This window comes from Phyllobates terribilis, unplaced genomic scaffold (assembly GCF_046119375.1).
Source record: "Phyllobates terribilis strain yellow unplaced genomic scaffold, ASM4611937v1 Scaffold_5__5_contigs__length_657084704, whole genome shotgun sequence".
Taxonomy (NCBI): domain Eukaryota; kingdom Metazoa; phylum Chordata; class Amphibia; order Anura; family Dendrobatidae; genus Phyllobates; species Phyllobates terribilis.
The window spans coordinates 355,799,138-355,822,468 of NW_027362765.1; the positions used below are offsets into that span (position 1 = coordinate 355,799,138).

Below are 23,331 nucleotides of genomic sequence, written 5' to 3' on the forward strand. Positions count from 1 at the left end.
TACATAGGGGGCAGTATTATAGTAGTTATATTCTTGTACATAGGAGCAGTATTATAGTAGTTATATTCTTGTACATAGGGGGCAGTATTATAGTAGTTATATTCTTGTACATAGGAGCAGTATTATAGTAGTTATATTCTTGTACATAGGGGGCAGTATTATAGTAGTTATATTCTTGTACATAGGAGCAGTATTATAGTAGTTATATTCTTGTACATAGGGGGCAGTATTATAGTAGTTATATTCTTGTATATAGGAGCAGTATTATAGTAGGTATATTCTTGTACATAGGGCAGGCAGTATTATAGTAGTTATATTCTTGTACATAGGGGGCAGTATTATAGTAGTTATATTCTTGTACATAGGGGGCAGTATTATAGTAGTTATATTCTTGTACATAGGGGGCAGTATTATTACACTTTCTTGCTCCCGTACTTTGTGTATTATTCATAGCACCCAATACTGTTCACAGGATATTGAGAATATAAAATCTTTGATCCATAAAAAGAAGAACATTTAGAAGAAGACAAAAGTTTTTTATTAAAACTTATTGTTATAAAACTTTTCCAGCATGGATTCTTTGCTTTCTTGTTGCATTCTTCTGACCAGTGACTGATTCTCGTCGTTTCTGGATAGTTCATTTTATTTCCATATGTTGAATCTTCTTGGACTTTTGCAGGCAGTGGGCGGAGTTTGTGACTGAAGGGGGAGGGGCTATTTATCAACAAATCCGTGAACACATTTCAGGTGCAGATGTGACCGTCCCGGGATCGTGGATACTGATTGTTGGGGCTGTCACAGAGGTACCCCGAATATTCTGCTCATGGGACAAGGAGCAGGGATTTTATGAGCACCTTTTCCAGAAAATGCAGGTCCCTGAGTGGTCCTATCACATTACATCTGTTTCTGGGAAAACCGGGGGACACGCAGTGTCACTGGCCAGTTGGGGGCAGTATGTTCCCCGGCTCCAGGTGGCCATTCGGGACTGTAAGAAAGCGGAGGGACAAGCCCTGTAACATCTGTAATGGCAGCCCCCATTGCTCACCCAGCTTTCCCAGGAACAGATGGGGTAGTGGGAATTGTGTCTATAAGGCCACGTTCACACGTTCAGTATTTGGTCAGTATTTTCCATCAGTATTTGTAAGCCAAAACCAAGAGTGGAACAAATACTGATGGAAAATACTGAAGATGTGAACGTGGCCTAAGGCCGGGATCTGCTCAGTAATCCGCACGGTGGAGTCCACAGAACTTAGATAATAAGACGGACACGATCACAAGACACAGACATAAGGAAGCGCTGAGATCCCTGGAGGGATCCACTTTGTGACCCAGTTTTCTGTCTTGAGCGTTGCCCGGAGGCTCCCTGAATATAAGTGACCCCCGCGGGTCTGAACATCCTCTAGAAGTACAGTTCCTTGGTGAGCATGGACACCACGCACGGGATCTGCTTCTTCTCGCTGTAGCGCGGGTCATCGGACCAGGACTCGAAGTTGGTGGCCACCAGAAAGTTGACTCTGGTGAGAATCTGCATGATCTCCAGCTGCTTCCCGTGCTCATTGAGAACGCTGCACAGCGCCTGGACGAACCAAGACCCCCGGCCCGGATTCCTCCAGGAGTAGTAACCTGCAGAGACACCGGGGTCAGAGCTGTCTGTAGAGCCTAGGTGCCCATCACTAGCCTGCTGCTTGCTGTCAGTGAATGAGGCTGAACAATTGCACCGCCATCTTGTGCACAGCTGCTCTCCTATACAAAAGCTATCAAGCAGCAGCTGCACCAATCTGTCTGCGGGTTTGTTACAATGTATCAGTCTGGTGTCTACACTGGATACAATGTATTCACTGCTGAGAGCAGGACATGGACAGGATTACTGCTCCGGATGGAAACGACTATCCTCATTCACTGTCAGCGAGGAGAGAAAAAGGACTGTAAACAGTTGTAAAGTCTTCTATTTTTACTGTGATTAAAGGGGTTGTCCACAATAATTGTAGATGCTGATACAAATGTATCAGCAGCACAGAAATCTCCGCAGCGCTCCCCCACGCGCGCCACTTCTGCCCTGTGCTTAACACAGGAGAGATTTATAAGTTCCCGTGTGACCTGTGCTGTGTGTGACCTGGGGGGCTGACTATTCCAATAGCTAAGCCAGACCCCTTCCCTGTCCATACATGAGCTGTGACAGAAGGGAGCTAGCTGACTGCTGATATCAATGGCTGATGTATAGAAAGAGAAGGGAGCTGGCTGACTGCTGATATCAATGGCTGATGTATAGAAAGAGAAGGGAGCTGGCTGACTACTGATATCAATGGCCAATGGATAGAAAGAGAAGGGGGCTGGCTGACTACTGATCTCAATGGACGATGGATAGAAAGAGAAGGGGGCTGGCTGAGTGCTGATATCAATGGACGATGGATAGAAAGAGAAGGGGGCTGGCTGACTACTGATCTCAATGGACGATGGATAGAAAGAGAAGGGGGCTGGCTGACTACTGATCTCAATGGACGATGGATAGAAAGAGAAGGGGGCTGGCTGAGTGCTGATATCAATGGCCGATGGATAGAAAGAGAAGGGGGCTGGCTGACTGCTGATATCAATGGCCAATGGATAAAAAGACAAGGGGTCTGGCTGAGTGCTGATATCAATGGCCGATGGATAGAAAGAGAAGGGGGCTGGCTGACTGCTGATATCAATGGCCAATGGATAAAAAGACAAGGGGGCTGGTTTCGCTAGTCAAATAAGCAGTCAGTCAGCCCCTTCTCCCTATACATCAGCCATTGATATAATCAGACAGCCCCCCTCAGTGTATAGATCGGCTGGGACAGAGAAGGGGGCTGGCTGACTGCATATTTCTATAGTTAGTCCAGTCCCCTTCTCTTTCCATATTTGGGCTATTGATATCAGTAGTCAGGCCCCTCAGTTTATACATCGGCTGGGACAGAGAAGGGGGCTGATTCTTTAGTCCTAAGAAGGACGAGCCCTGCAGCAAAAATACAATGGAGGCTGCGAGTCCTGGCTCTGCTCCGGCCTCCCTGGTTTGGTGACACTGCGGCCCCTGCGGAGCGACCCTGTGCTACGATATTGTAGATGTGGGTGATGTGGCCCCCCGCCCCGGCCCCTCACCATTACCTGGCACAGTTGAATAGGCAAAGAGAAAATCGGCCTCCACGGGGATCTTGTATCGGGGATTGGCGTCCGTCTCCAGCGAGTCGTTGGCCGGTCCCGAGTCGGTCTGAATCCCGTCATCGAACTCTGAGCCCCGGCACGCCTGGAACATTGCAGGAACCATTAGACTCGCACGGATTGTTCTGGAAGACGCTGCTGGGTTTGGCAGCAGGAGATGACTGGGTAAATGGGCCGGGAGACCACCAGGAAGCCGAGAGACGGGGTCCGGACATGGGAGATCCAGAATGTGACCTACACTCCCATCATACAGGGAATGGGACCCTGAGGGGCTCCGGACTTGTGTTATGGAGTCAGTGCTGTGATTTCAGGCTCGGGGGCCCCAATGCAAAATCTTCCAACAAGACCCCCAACTAATGGGAATGGTCTTCTTATATGAGCCAGAGACCATTTGGGCCCCTCTAGACTCCAGGGCCCCTCTAGACTTCAGGGCCCCAGGGTGACTGCACCCACTATAGCTACCTGACACATCTATACGGGGTGCAGAGGCCGCAGTCCTGTCCGGCCCCGGTCCTTCAGGGACCTAGAGACCAATCTAGAGACAATAGTTTGTTACAATGTATCAGTTTAGCTCCAATCTGAACAGACAGGTGACCAGCCCTCAGCTGTGAGAAGTTTCCATTCACCGCAGCAAGCAGAGATACTGACAACAGGAATAGAGAAGCCTCGTCTAGAAGAAAGTTCTGAAGGTTTTCATTATTTTATTCCCCTTAAAAAGGAACAGATCAGCGCCGGACACCTGAGCCACATCCGGGTTTCTACTCCGGTCGCCCCCAGAGCTGCACTCGTGCTCTTTCCGCACACAGCCCCTGCTGGTTCAGGGTCTGCACAGAGCGAGTCTCTACATTAGAAGCAGTGCGGTAGAGAACATAGCATTGTGGGAGATAGGGGCTGGAGTCTGACATAAGACTGTGACTGCAGCTCTGGAGGTGACTGGAGGGGGGAGAGGTCGCCGCCTGAGGCACATGAAAAAGAAGAGTTTTACAAAGTGACTTAAAGGGAACCTGTCATGACCCCAAACACTATTAATCTACAAATACAGGGTTAATCTGCAGGTAAATAATGTGAAAACTCTGTTCGGTCATCATTACTGAACGTGCGGCTACAGGGAGAAAATTGAATTTATTCCTCCCAGTAGGCTCCGGCTTTCAGTGATGGAGGCGGCCGGTGCGGCTTTAGTCGCTCCTCACTCAGTGCACAGTGACCGACGGCCCTGGAACTTTGATTGACAGCTTACTCTGCACAGATGCACGGGCAGCATTACAGTGGCTCAGTGGTTAGCACTGCAGTCTTGCAGCACTGGGGTCCTGGGTTCAAATCCCACCAAGGACGACATCTGCAAGGAGTTTGTATGTTCTCCCCGTGTTTGTGTGGGTTTCCTCTGGGTTCTCCGGTTTCTTCCCACACTCTAAAGACTGATAGGGAATGTAGATTATGAGCCCTGATGGGGACAGAGTCGATAATGTCTGTAAATTGTATGAATTGTAAAGCACTGCGGAATATGTTGGCGCTATATAAATAAAAAAGATTATTATTATTATCAGATGCGCTGCACAGCTGGCTGTCAATCATAGTGACGGGGAGTGGTGATAGCCGCGGTCACTGTGCACTGAGCGCTGACTGAAGCCGCATTGGCCGCCTCTATGACTGAAAGCCGGAGGCTACAGGGAGGAGTAACATTTATTTCTCCCTGATAACGTCATTTACCTGCAGATTAACAATATATCTGCAGACTAGTAGGGTCACCAGACATGACAGCTTCCCTTTTACTTTCTTACACTGTAACGCCCTCTGCAGAAGTGAAGCTGAAGCTCCTGCACAGTGTGCCAGTGTCTCGCCAGCTGCTGCCTGTGCCCGCCGGATGACACCCGCTGCCACGGCCGACGTCACAGAAAGTCCCTGCACCATTACATAACGCGTCTCCTATGAATAACTGACATCTGGGCAGCGGCAGAAGCTGGCCAGGAGCCAATCAGATCTCTGCATGCAGGGAGGGGCCAATGAGAGATTTTAGGGCCACAAGTCACCCCACTCCTGCGGTACATACAGCTGTATCCCAGCAGAGCAGTCACTCAGTATCACGTACCCCTCTCCTGCCCTCCCATAGGGAGTGGGTGCAGGGCAGCGGGCACACGGCACCGAGGCCCCAAAAACCGGGAATTCTGGTCCTGATGCCAAAACTGTGACTCATCCACAAGTGAAAGTTCTGTGACGTCTAATAAATGTTGGGGGATTTTATTAGTTTGGCGACAGAACTGTGGCAAAGAAAAAAGCAGGAAGGTTTGTGCTCTCGTTACTATTTACCGAGGGATGGGGTCCCCGATGGCACGAGAAAACCGTTACGTCAGGAGTAGTCCGTGTGCCAGCCGTGCCCCTCACTACAGTCCTCCGGGCGGATTGACATTTAAAGACTGAAAACCATTAGTGACCCAATATTTCACACAGCTGAGGGATTGTTACAATGTAACCTGTGCTGAGAATCTTTAATGACCATGGAATGCACCTCATTCAGTGGAAATAGCCCCCATTTTGGTCATTATTTTATCATTTTATACAAGAGCTGAGAAATTATTAGGCTAAAAAGCAGAAAAATGGTGGAGAGCCCCATAGAAGAAGGTCTGGAGGACGCGGGTGGCAGATGGATCGGTATACAAGCTGTACGCCTGTGGAGGGGGTATGGAACTGTACACCAGGGAGCTACTGGGGGGATGGAGCCGGACACCAGGGAGCTACGGGGGGGATGGAGCCGTACACCAGGGAGCTGCGGGGGGGATGGAGCCGGACACCAGGGAGCTACAGGAGGGGGGATGGAGCTGTACACCAGGGAGCTACAGAAGGGGGGATGGAGCCGGACACCAGGGAGCTACAGGAGGGGGGATGGAGCCGGACACCAGGGAGCTACGGGGGGGGATGGAGCCGTACACCAGGGAGCTACAGGAGGGGGGATGGAGCCGGACACCAGGGAGCTATGGGGGGGGGTGAAGCCGTACACCAGTGAGCTGCAGGGGGGATGGAGCCGTACACCAGGGAACTACGGGGGGGATGGAGCCGTACACCAGGGAGCTGCGGGGGAGATGGAGCCGGATACCAGGGAGCTGCGGGGGGGATGGAGCCGGACACCAGGGAGCTGCGGGGGGGATGGAGCCGGACACCAGGGAGCTACGGGGGGGATGGAGCCGTACACCAGGGAGCTGCAGGGGGGATGGAGCCGTACACCAGGGAGCTGCAGGGGGGATGGAGCCGTACACCACGGAGCTACGGGGGGGAAGGAGCCGGACACCAGGGAGCTGCGGGGAGAATGGAGCCGTACACCAGGGAGCTGCGGGGAGAATGGAGCCGTACACCAGGGAGCTGCGGGGGGGATGGAGCCGTACACCAGGGAGCTGCAGGGGGGATGGAGCCGTACACCAGGGAGCTACGGGGGGGAAGGAGCCGGACACCAGGGAGCTGCGGGGAGAATGGAGCCGTACACCAGGGAGCTGCAGGGGGGATGGAGCCGTACACCAGGGAGCTGCAGGGGGGATGGAGCCGTACACCAGGGAGCTACGGGGGGGATGGAGCCGGACACCAGGGAGCTGCGGGGGGATGGAGTCGTACACCAGGGAGCTACGGGGGGGATGGAGCCGTACACCAGGGAGCTGCGGGGGGGATGGAGCCGTACACCAGGGAGCTGCAGGGGGGATGGAACCGTACACCAGGGAGCTGCGGGGGAGATGGAGCCGGACACCAGGGAGCTGCGGGGGGGATGGAGCCGGACACCAGGGAGCTGCAGGGGGGATGGAGCCGGACACCAGGGAGCTACAGGGGGGATGGAGCCGTACACCAGGGAGCTGCAGGGGGGATGGAGCCGTACACCAGGGAGCTGCAGGGGGTATGGAGCCGTACACCACGGAGCTACGGGGGGGAAGGAGCCGGACACCAGGGAGCTGCGGGGAGAATGGAGCCGTACACCAGGGAGCTGCGGGGGGGATGGAGCCGTACACCAGGGAGCTGCAGGGGGGATGGAGCCGTACACCAGGGAGCTACGGGGGGGAAGGAGCCGGACACCAGGGAGCTGCGGGGAGAATGGAGCCGTACACCAGGGAGCTGCAGGGGGGATGGAGCCGTACACCAGGGAGCTGCGGGGGGGATGGAGCCGTACACCAGGGAGCTACGGGGGGGAAGGAGCCGGACACCAGGGAGCTGCGGGGAGGATGGAGCCGTACACCAGGGAGCTGCGGGGGGGGATGGAGCCGTACACCAGGAAGCTGCGGGGGGGAAGGAGCCGGACACCAGGGAGCTATGGGGGGGGGGTGAAGCCGTACACCAGGGAGCTGCGGGGGGGATGGAGCCGGACACCAGGGAGCTGCAGGGGGAAGGAGCCGTACACCAGGGAACTGCAGGGAGGATGGAGCCGGACACCAGGGAGCTGCGGGGAGGATGGAGTCGTACACCAGGGAGCTGCGGGGGGGATGGAGCCGGACACCAGGGAGCTGCGGGGAGGATGGAGCCGTACACCAGGGAGCTACGGGGGGGATGGAGCCGTACACCAGGGAGCTGCGGGGGGGATGGAGCCGTACACCAGGGAGCTGCAGGGGGAATGGAACCGTACACCAGGGAGCTGCGGGGGAGATGGAGCCGGACACCAGGGAGCTGCGGGGGGGATGGAGCCGGACACCAGGGAGCTGCAGGGGGGATGGAGCCGGACACCAGGGAGCTACGGGGGGGATGGAGCCGTACACCAGGGAGCTGCAGGGGGGATGGAGCCGTACACCAGGGAGCTGCAGGGGGGATGGAGCCGTACACCACGGAGCTACGGGGGGGAAGGAGCCGGACACCAGGGAGCTGCGGGGAGAATGGAGCCGTACACCAGGGAGCTGTGGGGGGGATGGAGCCGTACACCAGGGAGCTGCAGGGGGGATGGAGCCGTACACCAGGGAGCTACGGGGGGGAAGGAGCCGGACACCAGGGAGCTGTGGGGAGAATGGAGCCGTACACCAGCGAGCTGCAGGGGGGATGGAGCCGTACACCAGGGAGCTGCAGGGGGGATGGAGCCGTACACCAGGGAGCTACGGGGGGGAAGGAGCCGGACACCAGGGAGCTGCGGGGAGGATGGAGCCGTACACCAGGGAGCTGCGGGGGGGGATGGAGCCGTACACCAGGAAGCTGCGGAGGGGAAGGAGCCAGACACCAGGGAGCTATGGGGGGGGTGAAGCCGTACACCAGGGAGCTGCGGGGGGGATGGAGCCGGACACCAGGGAGCTGCAGGGGGAAGGAGCCGTACACCAGGGAACTGCAGGGAGGATGGAGCCGGACACCAGGGAGCTGTGGGGAGGATGGAGTCGTACACCAGGGAGCTGCGGGGGGGATGGAGCCGGACACCAGGGAGCTGCGGGGAGGATGGAGCCGTACACCAGGGAGCTGCGGGGGGGATGGAGCCGGACACCAGGGAGCTGCAGGGGGATGGAGCCGTACACCAGGGAGCTGCAGGGGGATGGAGCCGGACACCAGGGAGCTGCAGGGGGGATGGAACCGTACACCAGGGAGCTGCGGGGGGGATGGAGCCGTACACCAGGGAGCTGCGGGGGGGAAGGAGCCGGACACCAGGGAGCTGCAGGGGGATGGAGCCGTACACCAGGGAGCTGCAGGGGGATGGAGCCGGACACCAGGGAGCTGCGGGGAGAATGGAGCCGTACACCAGGGAGCTGCGGGGGGGATGGAGCCGTACACAAGGGAGCTGCAGGGGGGATGGAGCCATACACCAGGGAGCTACGGGGGGGAAGGAGCTGGACACCAGGGAGCTGCGGGGAGGATGGAGCAGTACACCAGGGAGCTGCGGGGGGGATGGAGCCGGACACCAGGGAGCTACGGGAGGGGGGATGGAGCCGTACACCAGGGAGCTGAGTGGGGGATGGAGCCGTACACCAGGGAGCTACGGGGGGGAAGGAGCCGGACACCAGGGAGCTGCGGGGAGGATGGAGCCGTACACCAGGGAGCTGCGGGGGGGGGTGGAGCCGTACACCAGGGAGCTGTGGGGAGGATGGAGCCGTACACCAGGGAGCTATGGGGGGGGATGGAGCCGTACACCAGGGAGCTGCGGGGGGGATGGAGCCGGACACCAGGGAGCTGCAGGGGGAAGGAGCCGTACACCAGGGAACTGCAGGGAGGATGGAGCGGGACACCAGGGAGCTGCGGGGAGGATGGAGCCGTACACCAGGGAGCTGCGGGGGGGATGGAGCCGGACACCAGGGAGCTGCAGGGGGATGGAGCCGTACACCAGGGAGCTGCAGGGGGATGGAGCCGTACACCAGGGAACTGCAGGGAGGATGGAGCCGTACACCAGGGAACTGCAGGGAGGATGGAGCCGTACACCAGGGAGCTGCAGGGGGATGGAGCCGGACACCAGGGAGCTGCGGGGGGGATGGAGTCGTACACCAGGGAGCTGCAGGGGGATGGAGCCGGACACCAGGGAGCTACAGGGAGGATGGAGCCGGACACCAGGGAGCTGCGGGCGGGGAAGGAGCCGTACACCAGGGAGCTGCGGGGGGATGGAGCCGGACACCAGGGAGCTACAGGGAGGATGGAGCCGGACACCAGGGAGCTGCGGGCGGGGAAGGAGCCGGACACCAGGGAGCTGCAGGGGGATGGAGCCGGACACCAGGGAGCTACAGGGAGGATGGAGCCGGACACCAGGGTGCTGCGGGCGGGGAAGGAGCCGGACACCAGGGAGCTGCGGGGGGGATGGAGCCGGACACCAGGGAACTGCAGGGAGGATGGAGCCGGACACCAGGGAGCTGCGGGGAGGATGGAGCCGGACACCAGGGAGCTGCGGGGAGGATGGAGCCGTACACCAGGGAGCCGAGGAGGGATGGAGCCGGACACCAGGGAGCTGCGGGGAGGATGGAGCCGTACACCAGGGAGCCGAGGAGGGATGGAGCCGGACACCAGGGAGCTACAGGGAGGATGGAGCCGGACACCAGGGAGCTGCAGGGAGGAAGGAGCCGTACACCAGGGAGCTGCAGGGAGGATGGAGTCGTACACCAGGGAGCTGCAGGGGGATGGAGCCGGACACCAGGGAGCTGCAGGGGGATGGAGCTGGACACCAGGGAGCTGCAGGGAGGATGGAGTCGTACACCAGGGAACTGCAGGGAGGATGGAGCCGTACACCAGGGAGCTGCAGGGGGATGGAGCCGGACACCAGGGAGCTGCAGGGGGGAAGGTGCCGTACACCAGGGAGCTGCAGGGGGATGGAGCCGGACACCAGGGAACTGCAGGGAGGATGGAGCCGTACACCAGGGAGCTGCGGGGGGATGGAGCCAGACACCAGGGAGCTGCGGGGAGGATGGAGCCGTACACCAGGGAGCTGCGGGGAGATGGAGCTGGACACCAGGAAGCTGCGGGGAGGATGGAGCCTTACACCAGGGAGCTGAGGAGGGATGGAGCTGTACACCAGGGAGCTGCAGGGAGGATGGAGCCGTACACCAGGGAGCTGCAGGGGGGATGGAGCCGTACACCAGTGAGCTGCGGGGGGATGGAGCCGGACACCAGGGAGCTGCAGGGGGGATGGAGCCGTACACCAGGGAGCTGCAGGGGGGGATGGAGCCGGACACCAGGGAGCTGCAGGGGGGATGGAGCCGTACACCAGGGAGCTACGGGGGGGATGGAGCCGTACACCAGGGAGCTGCGGGGGGATGGAGCCGTACACCAGGGAGCTGCAGGGAGGATGGAGCCGTACACCAGGGAGCTGCAGGGAGGATGGAGCCGTACACCAGGGAGCTGTGGGGAGGATGGAGCCGGACACCAGGGAGCTGCAGGGGGGATGGAGCCGTACACCAGGGAGCTGCAGGGGGGATGGAGCCGTACACCAGGGAGCTGTGGGGAGGATGGAGCCGTACACCAGGGAACTGCAGGGGGGGTGGAGCCGTACACCAGGGAGCTGTGGGGAGGATGGAGCCGTACACCAGGGAGCTGCAAGGGGGGATGGAGCCGGACACCAGGGAGCTGCGGGGGGATGGAGCCGTACACCAGGGAGCTGCAGGGGGGATGGAGCCGGACACCAGGGATCTGCGGGGGGGATGGAGCCGGACACCAGGGAGCTGCGGGGGGATGGAGCCGTACAACAGGGAGCTGCAGGGGGGATGGAGCCGGACACCAGGGATCTGCGGGGGGGATGGAGCCGGACACCAGGGAGCTGCGGGGGGATGGAGCCGTACAACAAGGAGCTGCGGGGGGGATGGAGCCGGACACCAGGGATCTTCGGAGGGGATGGAGCCGGACACCAGGGAGCTGCGGGGGGGATGGAGCCGGACACCAGGGATCTGCGGGGGGGATGACCTCCACCTGTCAGTGTCTGAGCTTTGCGCTCGCAGTTTGGTATTATACCTGGATGAAGAACAGTTTCGGTTTGCCCACTAGACTTTTACACTTGTCTCCCCGGAATAGGGAGGTCAGAGATTTTATAGCCATCGCTCCATCGGTGCCATAGATCTGACCTTCTTCTCCATGACTCAGGAGGATGCAGGCGAAACAAGCGCTGTCGCTGTGATTGTGCTGCGCCACTGCCGGAAGAAGGAAGCAGCCATTACTGTACATCAGGGATTGTGTGCGGCAAATGTGGGCGACATCCGATACCCGGGACCCCGAACAAGGTGGAGATCAGCCGAGGAGAACTGCAGCCGATCGTCACCCAGCCGTATACAGTGATATAAAAGTCTACACGCCCCTGCGAGCTGGACACTACCTGATATAACACCCCTGTAAAAGGCCAGGATTATGTACCCCCACCGCCCCCATCAGCGCCTCTGGTGACATAAGAAGGGTCTCCACTTGCAGCTCATCACTATGTGGTATTTGTGTGCAGAGTAGGTGATCAGCAGTGCCGGGGGGCCGAGGCTCCGGTCACTCACTTGTCTGCAGCAATCTCTCCATCTCTTCGCAGCTTCTGTCGTTATGAACCGTTGCATCAAATCCGAGGCTCTTGAAACAACGGAGGAGATCACCGGCGTCTTTATCCGTCCCATTCCGGATACACATCCCTGAAAGTAATCATAAAGAAAGCTGCAGTCCTCCTATCCATCACCAGAGATCAGCGGTGACATCACTGAGAATGCCGCCTATCCATCACCAGAGATCAGCGGTGACATCACTGAGAATGCCACCTATCCATCACCAGAGATCAGCTGTGACATCACTGAGAATGCCGCCTATCCATCACCAGAGATCAGCGGTGACATCACTGAGAATGCCGCCTATCCATCACTAGAGATCAGCGGTGACATCACTGAGAATGCCGCCTATCCATCACCAGAGATCAGCGGTGACATCACTGAGAATGCCACCTATCCATCACTAGAGATCAGCAGTGACATCACTGAGAATGCCGCCTATCCATCACCAGAGATCAGCGGTGACATCACTGAGAATGCCGCCTATCCATCACTAGAGATCAGCGGTGACATCACTGAGAATGCCGCCTATCCATCACCAGAGATCAGCTGTGACATCACTGAGAATGCCGCCTATCCATCACCAGAGATCAGAGGTGACATCACTGAGAATGCCACCTATCCATCACCAGAGATCAGCAGTGACATCACTGAGAATGCCTCCTATCCATCACTAGAGATCAGAGGTGACATCACTGAGAATGCCGCCTATCCATCACCAGAGATCAGCGGTGACATCACTGAGAATGCCACCTATCCATCACCAGAGATCAGCAGTGACATCACTGAGAATGCCTCCTATCCATCACTAGAGATCAGCGGTGACATCACTGAGAATGCCGCCTATCCATCACCAGAGATCAGCGGTGACATCACTGAGAATGCCGCCTATCCATCACTAGAGATCAGCAGTGACATCACTGAGAATGCCTCCTATCCATCACTAGAAATCAGCAGTGACATCACTGAGAATGCCTCCTATCCATCACCAGAGATCAGCGGTGACATCACTGAGAATGCCGCCTATCCATCACCAGAGATCAGCGGTGACATCACTGAGAATGCCTCCTATCCATCACCAGAGATCAGCGGTGACATCACTGAGAATGCCGCCTATCCATCACCAGAGATCAGCGGTGACATCACTGAGAATGCCGCCTATCCATCACCAGAGATCAGCGGTGACATCACTGAGAATGCCGCCTATCCATCACTAGAGATCAGCGGTGACATCACTGAGAATGCCGCCTATCCATCACCAGAGATCAGCGGTGACATCACTGAGAATGCCGCCTATCCATCACCAGAGATCAGCGGTGACATCACTGAGAATGCCTCCTATCCATCACCAGAGATCAGCGGTGACATCACTGAGAATGCCGCCTATCCATCACCAGAGATCAGCGGTGACATCACTGAGAATGCCGCCTATCCATCACCAGAGATCAGCGGTGACATCACTGAGAATGCCGCCTATCCATCACCAGAGATCAGCGGTGACATCACTGAGAATGCCGCCTATCCATCACCAGAGATCAGCGGTGACATCACTGAGAATGCCGCCTATCCATCACCAGAGATCAGGGGTGACATCACTGAGAATGCCGCCTATCCATCACCAGAGATCAGCGGTGACATCACTGAGAATGCCACATATCCATCACCAGAGATCAGCGGTGACATCACTGAGAATGCCGCCTATCCATCACCAGAGATCAGCGGTGACATCACTGAGAATGCCGCCTATCCATCATCAGAGATCAGCGGTGACATCACTGAGAATGCCGCCTATCCATCACCAGAGATCAGCAGTGACATCACTGAGAATGCCGCCTATCCATCACCAGAGACCAGCGGTGACATCACTGAGAATGCCGCCTATCCATCACCAGAGATCAGCGGTGACATCACTGAGAATGCCGCCTATCCATCACCAGAGACCAGCGGTGACATCACTGAGAATGCCGCCTATCCATCACCAGAGATCAGCAGTGACATCACTGAGAATGCCGCCTATCCATCACTAGAGATCAGCGGTGACATCACTGAGAATGCCGCCTATCCATCACCAGAGACCAGCGGTGACATCACTGAGAATGCCGCCTATCCATCACCAGAGATCAGCAGTGACATCACTGAGAATGCCGCCTATCCATCACTAGAGATCAGCGGTGACATCACTGAGAATGCCGCCTATCCATCACCAGAGATCAGCGGTGACATCACTGAGAATGCCGCCTATCCATCACCAGAGATCAGCGGTGACATCACTGAGAATGCCGCCTATCCATCACTAGAGATCAGCGGTGACATCACTGAGAATGCCACCTATCCATCACCAGAGATCAGCGGTGACATCACTGAGAATGCCGCCTATCCATCACCAGAGATCAGCGGTGACATCACTGAGAATGCCGCCTATCCATCACCAGAGATCAGCGGTGACATCACTGAGAATGCCTCCTATCCATCACCAGAGATCAGCGGTGACATCACTGAGAATGCCGCCTATCCATCACCAGAGATCAGCGGTGACATCACTGAGAATGCCGCCTATCCATCACCAGAGATCAGCGGTGACATCACTGAGAATGCCGCCTATCCATCACTAGAGATCAGCGGTGACATCACTGAGAATGCCTCCTATCCATCACTAGAGATCAGCGGTGACATCACTGAGAATGCCGCCTATCCATCACCAGAGATCAGCGGTGACATCACTGAGAATGTCACCTATCCATCACCAGAGATCAGCGGTGATATCACTGAGAATGTCGCCTATCCATCACCAGAGATCAGGGGTGACATCACTGAGAATGCCGCCTATCCATCACCAGAGATCAGCGGTGACATCACTGAGAATGTCACCTATCCATCAGCAGAGATCAGCGGTGATATCACTGAGAATGCCGCCTATCCATCACTAGAGATCAGCGGTGACATCACTGAGAATGCCGCCTATCCATCACTAGAGATCAGCAGTGACATCACTGAGAATGCCGCCTATCCATCACTAGAGATCAGCAGTGACATCACTGAGAATGCCGCCTATCCATCACCAGAGATCAGCGGTGACATCACTGAGAATGCCGCCTATCCATCACCAGAGATCAGCGGTGACATCACTGAGAATGCCGCCTATCCATCACCAGAGATCAGCGGTGACATCACTGAGAATTCCGCCTATCCATCACCAGAGATCAGCGGTGACATCACTGAGAATGCCGCCTATCCATCACTAGAGATCAGCGGTGACATCACTGAGAATGCCGCCTATCCATCACCAGAGATCAGCGATGACATCACTGAGAATGCCGCCTATCCATCACCAGAGACCAACGGTGACATCACTGAGAATGCCGCCTATCCATCACCAGAGATCAGCGGTGACATCACTGAGAATGCCGCCTATCCATCACCAGAGATCAGCGGTGACATCACTGAGAATGCCACCTATCCATCACTAGAGATCAGCGGTGACATCACTGAGAATGCCTCCTATCCATCACTAGAGATCAGCGGTGACATCACTGAGAATGCCGCCTATCCATCACTAGAGATCAGCAGTGACATCACTGAGAATGCCACCTATCCATCACTAGAGATCAGCGGTGACATCACTGAGAATGCCTCCTATCCATCACCAGAGATCAGCGGTGACATCACTGAGAATGCCTCCTATCCATCACCAGAGATCAGCGGTGACATCACTGAGAATGCCTCCTATCCATCACTAGAGATCAGCGGTGACATCACTGAGAATGCCTCCTATCCATCACTAGAGATCAGCGGTGACATCACTGAGAATGCCTCCTATCCATCACTAGAGATCAGCGGTGACATCACTGAGAATGCCACCTATCCATCACCAGAGATCAGAGGTGACATCACTGAGAATGCCACCTATCCATCACCAGAGATCAGCGGTGACATCACTGAGAATGCCTCCTATCCATCACCAGAGATCAGCGGTGACATCACTGAGAATGCCTCCTATCCATCACTAGAGATCAGCGGTGACATCACTGAGAATGCCACCTATCCATCACCAGAGATCAGCGGTGACATCACTGAGAATGCCACCTATCCATCACCAGAGATCAGCGGTGACATCACTGAGAATGCCTCCTATCCATCACCAGAGATCAGCGGTGACATCACTGAGAATGCCTCCTATCCATCACTAGAGATCAGCGGTGACATCACTGAGAATGCCTCCTATCCATCACTAGAGATCAGCGGTGACATCACTGAGAATGCCACCTATCCATCACCAGAGATCAGCGGTGACATCACTGAGAATGCCTCCTATCCATCACCAGAGATCAGAGGTGACATCACTGAGAATGCCTCCTATCCATCACCAGAGATCAGCGGTGACATCACTGAGAATGCCGCCTATCCATCACCAGAGATCAGCAGTGACATCACTGAGAATGCCTCCTATCCATCACCAGAGATCAGCGGTGACATCACTGAGAATGCCTCCTATCCATCACCAGAGATCAGAGGTGACATCACTGAGAATGCCTCCTATCCATCACTAGAGATCAGCGGTGACATCACTGAGAATGCCGAATATCCATCACCAGAGATCAGCGGTGACATCACTGAGAATGCCTCCTATCCATCACCAGAGATCAGCGGTGACATCACTGAGAATGCCTCCTATCCATCACCAGAGATCAGCGGTGACATCACTGAGAATGCCTCCTATCCATCACCAGAGATCAGCGGTGACATCACTGAGAATGCCTCCTATCCATCACCAGAGATCAGCGGTGACATCACTGAGAATGCCTCCTATCCATCACCAGAGAACAGCGGTGACATCACTGAGAATGCCTCCTATCCATCACTAGAGATCAGCGGTGACATCACTGAGAATGCCTCCTATCCATCACCAGAGATCAGCGGTGACATCACTGAGAATGCCTCCTATCCATCACCAGAGATCAGCGGTGACATCACTGAGAATGCCTCCTATCCATCACCAGAGAACAGCGGTGACATCACTGAGAATGCCTCCTATCCATCACCAGAGACCAGCGGTGACATCACTGAGAATGCCGCCTATCCATCACCAGAGATCAGCGGTGACATCACTGAGAATGCCGCCTATCCATCATAAGAGATCAGCGGTGACATCACTGAGAATGCCGCCTATCCATCACCAGAGATCAGCAGTGACATCACTGAGAATGCCTCCTATCCATCACCAGAGATCAGCGGTGATATCACTGAGAATGCCGCCTATCCATCACTAGAGATCAGCGGTGACATCACTGAGAATGCCGCCTATCCATCACCAGAGATCAGCGGTGACATCACTGAGAATGCCTCCTATCCATCACCAGAGATCAGCGGTGACATCACTGAGAATGCCGCCTATCCATCACCAGAGATCAGCGGTGACATCACTGAGAATGCCTCCTATCCATCACTAGAGATCAGCGGTGACATCACTGAGAATGCCGCCTATCCATCACCAGAGATCAGCGGTGACATCACTGAGAATGCCTCCTATCCATCACTAGAGATCAGCGGTGACATCACTGAGAATGCCTCCTATCCATCACTAGAGATCAGCGGTGACATCACTGAGAATGCCGCCTATCCATCACCAGAGATCAGCGGTGACATCACTGAGAATGCCGCCTATCCATCACTAGAGATCAGCGGTGACATCACTGAGAATGCCGCCTATCCATCACCAGAGATCAGCGGTGACATCACTGAGAATGCCGCCTATCCATCACTAGAGATCAGCGGTGACATCACTGAGAATGCCGCCTATCCATCACTAGAGATCAGCGGTGACATCACTGAGAATGCCGCCTATCCATCACTAGAGATCAGCAGTGACATCACTGAGAATGCCGCCTATCCATCACCAGAGATCAGCGGTGACATCACTGAGAATGCCACCTATCCATCACTAGAGATCAGCGGTGACATCACTGAGAATGCCTCCTATCCATCACCAGAGATCAGCGGTGACATCACTGAGAATGCCGAATATCCATCACCAGAGATCAGCGGTGACATCACTGAGAATGCCTCCTATCCATCACCAGAGATCAGCGGTGACATCACTGAGAATGCCTCCTATCCATCACCAGAGATCAGCGGTGACATCACTGAGAATGCCTCCTATCCATCACCAGAGATCAGCGGTGACATCACTGAGAATGCCTCCTATCCATCACCAGAGATCAGCGGTGACATCACTGAGAATGCCGCCTATCCATCACCAGAGAACAGCGGTGACATCACTGAGAATGCCTCCTATCCATCACTAGAGATCAGCGGTGACATCACTGAGAATGCCGCCTATCCATCACTAGAGATCAGCGGTGACATCACTGAGAATGCCGCCTATCCATCACTAGAGATCAGCGGTGACATCACTGAGAATGCCGCCTATCCATCACTAGAGATCAGCGGTGACATCACTGAGAATGCCTCCTATCCATCACTAGAGATCAGCGGTGACATCACTGAGAATGCCTCCTATCCATCACCAGAGATCAGCGGTGACATCACTGAGAATGCCGCCTATCCATCACCAGAGATCAGCGGTGACATCACTGAGAATGCCGCCTATCCATCACTAGAGATCAGAGGAGACATCACTGAGAATGCCTCCTATCCATCACTAGAGATCAGCGGTGACATCACTGAGAATGCCGCCTATCCATCACTAGAGATCAGCGGTGACATCACTGAGAATGCCGCCTATCCATCACTAGAGATCAGCGGTGACATCACTGAGAATGCCGCCTATCCATCACCAGAGACCAGCGGTGACATCACTGAGAATGCCGCCTATCCATCACTAGAGATCAGCAGTGACATCACTGAGAATGCCTCCTATCCATCACTAGAGATCAGCAGTGACATCACTGAGAATGCCGCCTATCCATCACCAGAGATCAGCGGTGACATCACTGAGAATGCCACCTATCCATCACCAGAGATCAGCGGTGACATCACTGAGAATGCCGCCTATCCATCACTAGAGATCAGAGGAGACATCACTGAGAATGCCTCCTATCCATCACCAGAGATCAGCGGTGACATCACTGAGAATGCCGCCTATCCATCACCAGAGATCAGCAGTGAGATCACTGAGAATGCCGCCTATCCATCACCAGAGATCAGAGGAGACATCACTGAGAATGCCGCCTATCCATCACCAGAGATCAGAGGTGACATCACTGAGAATGCCTCCTATCCATCACCAGAGATCAGAGGTGACATCACTGAGAATGCCTCCTATCCATCACCAGAGATCAGAGGTGACATCACTGAGAATGCCTCCTATCCATCACCAGAGATCAGCGGTGACATCACTGAGAATGCCGCCTATCCATCACCAGAGATCAGCAGTGACATCACTGAGAATGCCGCCTATCCATCACCAGAGATCAGAGGAGACATCACTGAGAATGCCGCCTATCCATCACCAGAGATCAGCAGTGACATCACTGAGAATGCCGTCTATCCATCATAAGAGATCAGCGGTGACATCACTGAGAATGCCGCCTATCCATCACCAGAGATCAGCGGTGACATCACTGAGAATGCCTCCTATCCATCACTAGAGATCAGCGGTGACATCACTGAGAATGCCGCCTATCCATCACTAGAGATCAGCGGTGACATCACTGAGAATGCCGCCTATCCATCACCAGAGATCAGCGGTGACATCACTGAGAATGCCGCCTATCCATCACTAGAGATCAGCGGTGACATCACTGAGAATGCCGCCTATCCATCACTAGAGATCAGCGGTGACATCACTGAGAATGCCGCCTATCCATCACTAGAGATCAGCGGTGACATCACTGAGAATGCCGCCTATCCATCACTAGAGATCAGCGGTGACATCACTGAGAATGCCGCCTATCCATCACTAGAGATCAGCGGTGACATCACTGAGAATGCCTCCTATCCATCACCAGAGAACAGCGGTGACATCACTGAGAATGCCCCCTATCCATTACTAGAGATCAGCGGTGACATCACTGAGAATGCCGCCTATCCATCACCAGAGATCAGCGGTGACATCACTGAGAATGCCTCCTATCCATCACCAGAGATCAGCGGTGACATCACTGAGAATGCCGCCTATCCATCACCAGAGATCAGCGGTGACATCACTGAGAATGCCGCCTATCCATCATTAGAGATCAGCGGTGACATCACTGAGAATGCCGCCTATCCATCACGAGAGATCAGCGATGACATCACTGAGAATGCCGCCTATCCATCACCAGAGATCAGCGGTGACATCACTGAGAATGCCTCCTATCCATCACCAGAGATCAGCGGTGACATCACTGAGAATGCCGCCTATCCATCACCAGAGATCAGCGGTGACATCACTGAGAATGCCGCCTATCCATCACTAGAGATCAGCGGTGACATCACTGAGAATGCTGCCTATCTATCACCAGAGATCAGCGATGACATCACTGAGAATGCCACCTATCCATCACCAGAGATCAGCGGTGACATCACTGAGAATGCCTCCTATCCAACACCAGAGATCAGCGGTGACATCACTGAGAATGCCGCCTATCCATCACTAGAGATCAGCGGTGACATCACTGAGAATGCCGCCTATCCATCACTAGAGATCAGCGGTGACATCACTGAGAATGCTGCCTATCTATCACCAGAGATCAGCGATGACATCACTGAGAATGCCTCCTATCCATCACTAGAGATCAGCGGTGACATCACTGAGAATGCCTCCTATCCATCACTAGAGATCAGCGGTGACATCACTGAGAATGCCGCCTATCCATCACCAGAGATCAGCGGTGACATCACTGAGAATGCCTCCTATCCATCACCAGAGATCAGCGGTGACATCACTGAGAATGCCGAATATCCATCGCCAGAGATCAGCGGTGACATCACTGAGAATGCCTCCTATCCATCACCAGAGATCAGCGGTGACATCACTGAGAATGCCGCCTATCCATCACTAGAGATCAGCAATGACATCACTGAGAATGCCTCCTATCCATCACTAGAGATCAGCGGTGACATCACTGAGAATGCCGAATATCCATCACCAGAGATCAGCGGTGACATCACTGAGAATGCCTCCTATCCATCACCAGAGATCAGCGGTGACATCACTGAGAATGCCGCCTATCCATCACCAGAGATCAGCGGTGACATCACTGAGAATGCCTCCTATCCATCACCAGAGATCAGCGGTGACATCACTGAGAATGCCTCCTATCCATCACCAGAGATCAGCGGTGACATCACTGAGAATGCCGCCTATCCATCACTAGAGATCAGCGGTGACATCACTGAGAATGCCGCCTATCCATCACTAGAGATCAGCGGTGACATCACTGAGAATGCCGCCTATCCATCACTAGAGATCAGCGGTGACATCACTGAGAATGCCGCCTATCCATCACCAGAGATCAGAGGTGACATCACTGAGAATGCCGCCTATCCATCACTAGAGATCAGCGGTGACATCACTGAGAATGCCGCCTTTCCATCACTAGAGATCAGCGGTGACATCACTGAGAATGCCTCCTATCCATCACCAGAGATCAGCGGTGACATCACTGAGAATGCCTCCTATCCATCACCAGAGATCAGCGGTGACATCACTGAGAATGCCGCCTATCCATCACTAGAGATCAGCGGTGACATCACTGAGAATGCCGCCTATCCATCACTAAAGATCAGCGGTGACATCACTGAGAATGCCTCCTATCCATCACTAGAGATCAGCGGTGACATCACTGAGAATGCCGCCTATCCATCACCAGAGATCAGCGGTGACATCACTGAGAATGCCGCCTATCCATCACCAGAGATCAGCGGTGACATCACTGAGAATGCCGCCTATCCATCACCAGAGATCAGCGGTGACATCACTGAGAATGCCGCCTATCCATCACCAGAGATCAGCGGTGACATCACTGAGAATGCCGCCTATCCATCACTAGAGATCAGCGGTGACATCACTGAGAATGCCGCCTATCCATCACCAGAGATCAGCGGTTACATCACTGAGAATGCCGCCTATCCATCACCAGAGATCAGCAGTGACATCACTGAGAATGCCTCCTATCCATCTCTAGAGATCAGCAGTGACATCACTGAGAATGCTGCCTATCCATCACTAGAGATCAGCAGTGACATCACTGAGAATGCTGCCTATCCATCACTAGAGATCAGCGGTGACATCACTGAGAATGCCGCCTATCCATCACCAGAGATCAGCAGTGACATCACTGAGAATGCCTCCTATCCATCTCTAGAGATCAGCAGTGACATCACTGAGAATGCCGCCTATCCATCTCTAGAGATCAGCAGTGACATCACTGAGAATGCTGCCTATCCATCACTAGAGATCAGCGGTGACATCACTGAGAATGCCGCCTATCCATCACCAGAGATCAGCGGTGACATCACTGAGAATGCCGCCTATCCATCACTAGAGATCAGCGGTGACATCACTGAGAATGCCGCCTATCCATCACCAGAGATCAGCGGTGACATCACTGAGAATGCCGCCTATCCATCACCAGAGATCAGCGGTGACATCACTGAGAATGCCGCCTATCCATCACCAGAGATCAGCGGTGACATCACTGAGAATGACGCCTATCCATCACCAGAGATCAGCGGTGACATCACTGAGAATGCCGCCTATCCATCACTAGAGATCAGCGGTGACATCACTGAGAATGCCGCCTATCCATCACTAGAGATCAGCAGTGACATCACTGAGAATGCAGCCTATCCATCACTAGAGATCAGCAGTGACATCACTGAGAATGATGCCTATCCATCACTAGAGATCAGCGGTGACATCACTGAGAATGCCTCCTATCCATCACTAGAGATCAGCAGTGACATCACTGAGAATGCCGCCTATCCATCACTAGAGATCAGCAGTGACATCACTGAGAATGATGCCTATCCATCACTAGAGATCAGCGGTGACATCACTGAGAATGCCTCCTATCCATCACTAGAGATCAGCAGTGACATCACTGAGAATGCAGCCTATCCATCACTAGAGATCAGCAGTGACATCACTGAGAATGATGCCTATCCATCACTAGAGATCAGCGGTGACATCACTGAGAATGCCTCCTATCCATCACTAGAGATCAGCGGTGACATCACTGAGAATGCCTCCTATCCATCACTAGAGATCAGCGGTGACATCACTGAG

The 23,331-nt window shown here is 54.8% G+C and overlaps 1 protein-coding gene across 2 annotated transcripts in view; it reads right to left on the bottom strand.

The window, feature by feature from the left end:
- Positions 1-515: 515 nt before the first annotated feature.
- LOC141273185 (caspase-7-like) overlaps positions 516-23,331 on the bottom strand; it is a 274,614-nt gene continuing 251,798 nt past the window's right edge. For both annotated transcript variants that reach the window (XM_073684670.1, XM_073684671.1), the window contains 4 exons: positions 12,063-12,191; positions 11,539-11,714; positions 3,124-3,262; positions 516-1,623 (listed from right to left, as the gene is read on the bottom strand). In XM_073684670.1, coding sequence (XP_073540771.1) covers positions 1,400-1,623; positions 3,124-3,262; positions 11,539-11,714; positions 12,063-12,191 — 668 coding nt within the window. In that variant the 3' untranslated portion in view covers positions 516-1,399. The remainder of the gene's footprint in view (positions 1,624-3,123; positions 3,263-11,538; positions 11,715-12,062; positions 12,192-23,331) is intronic.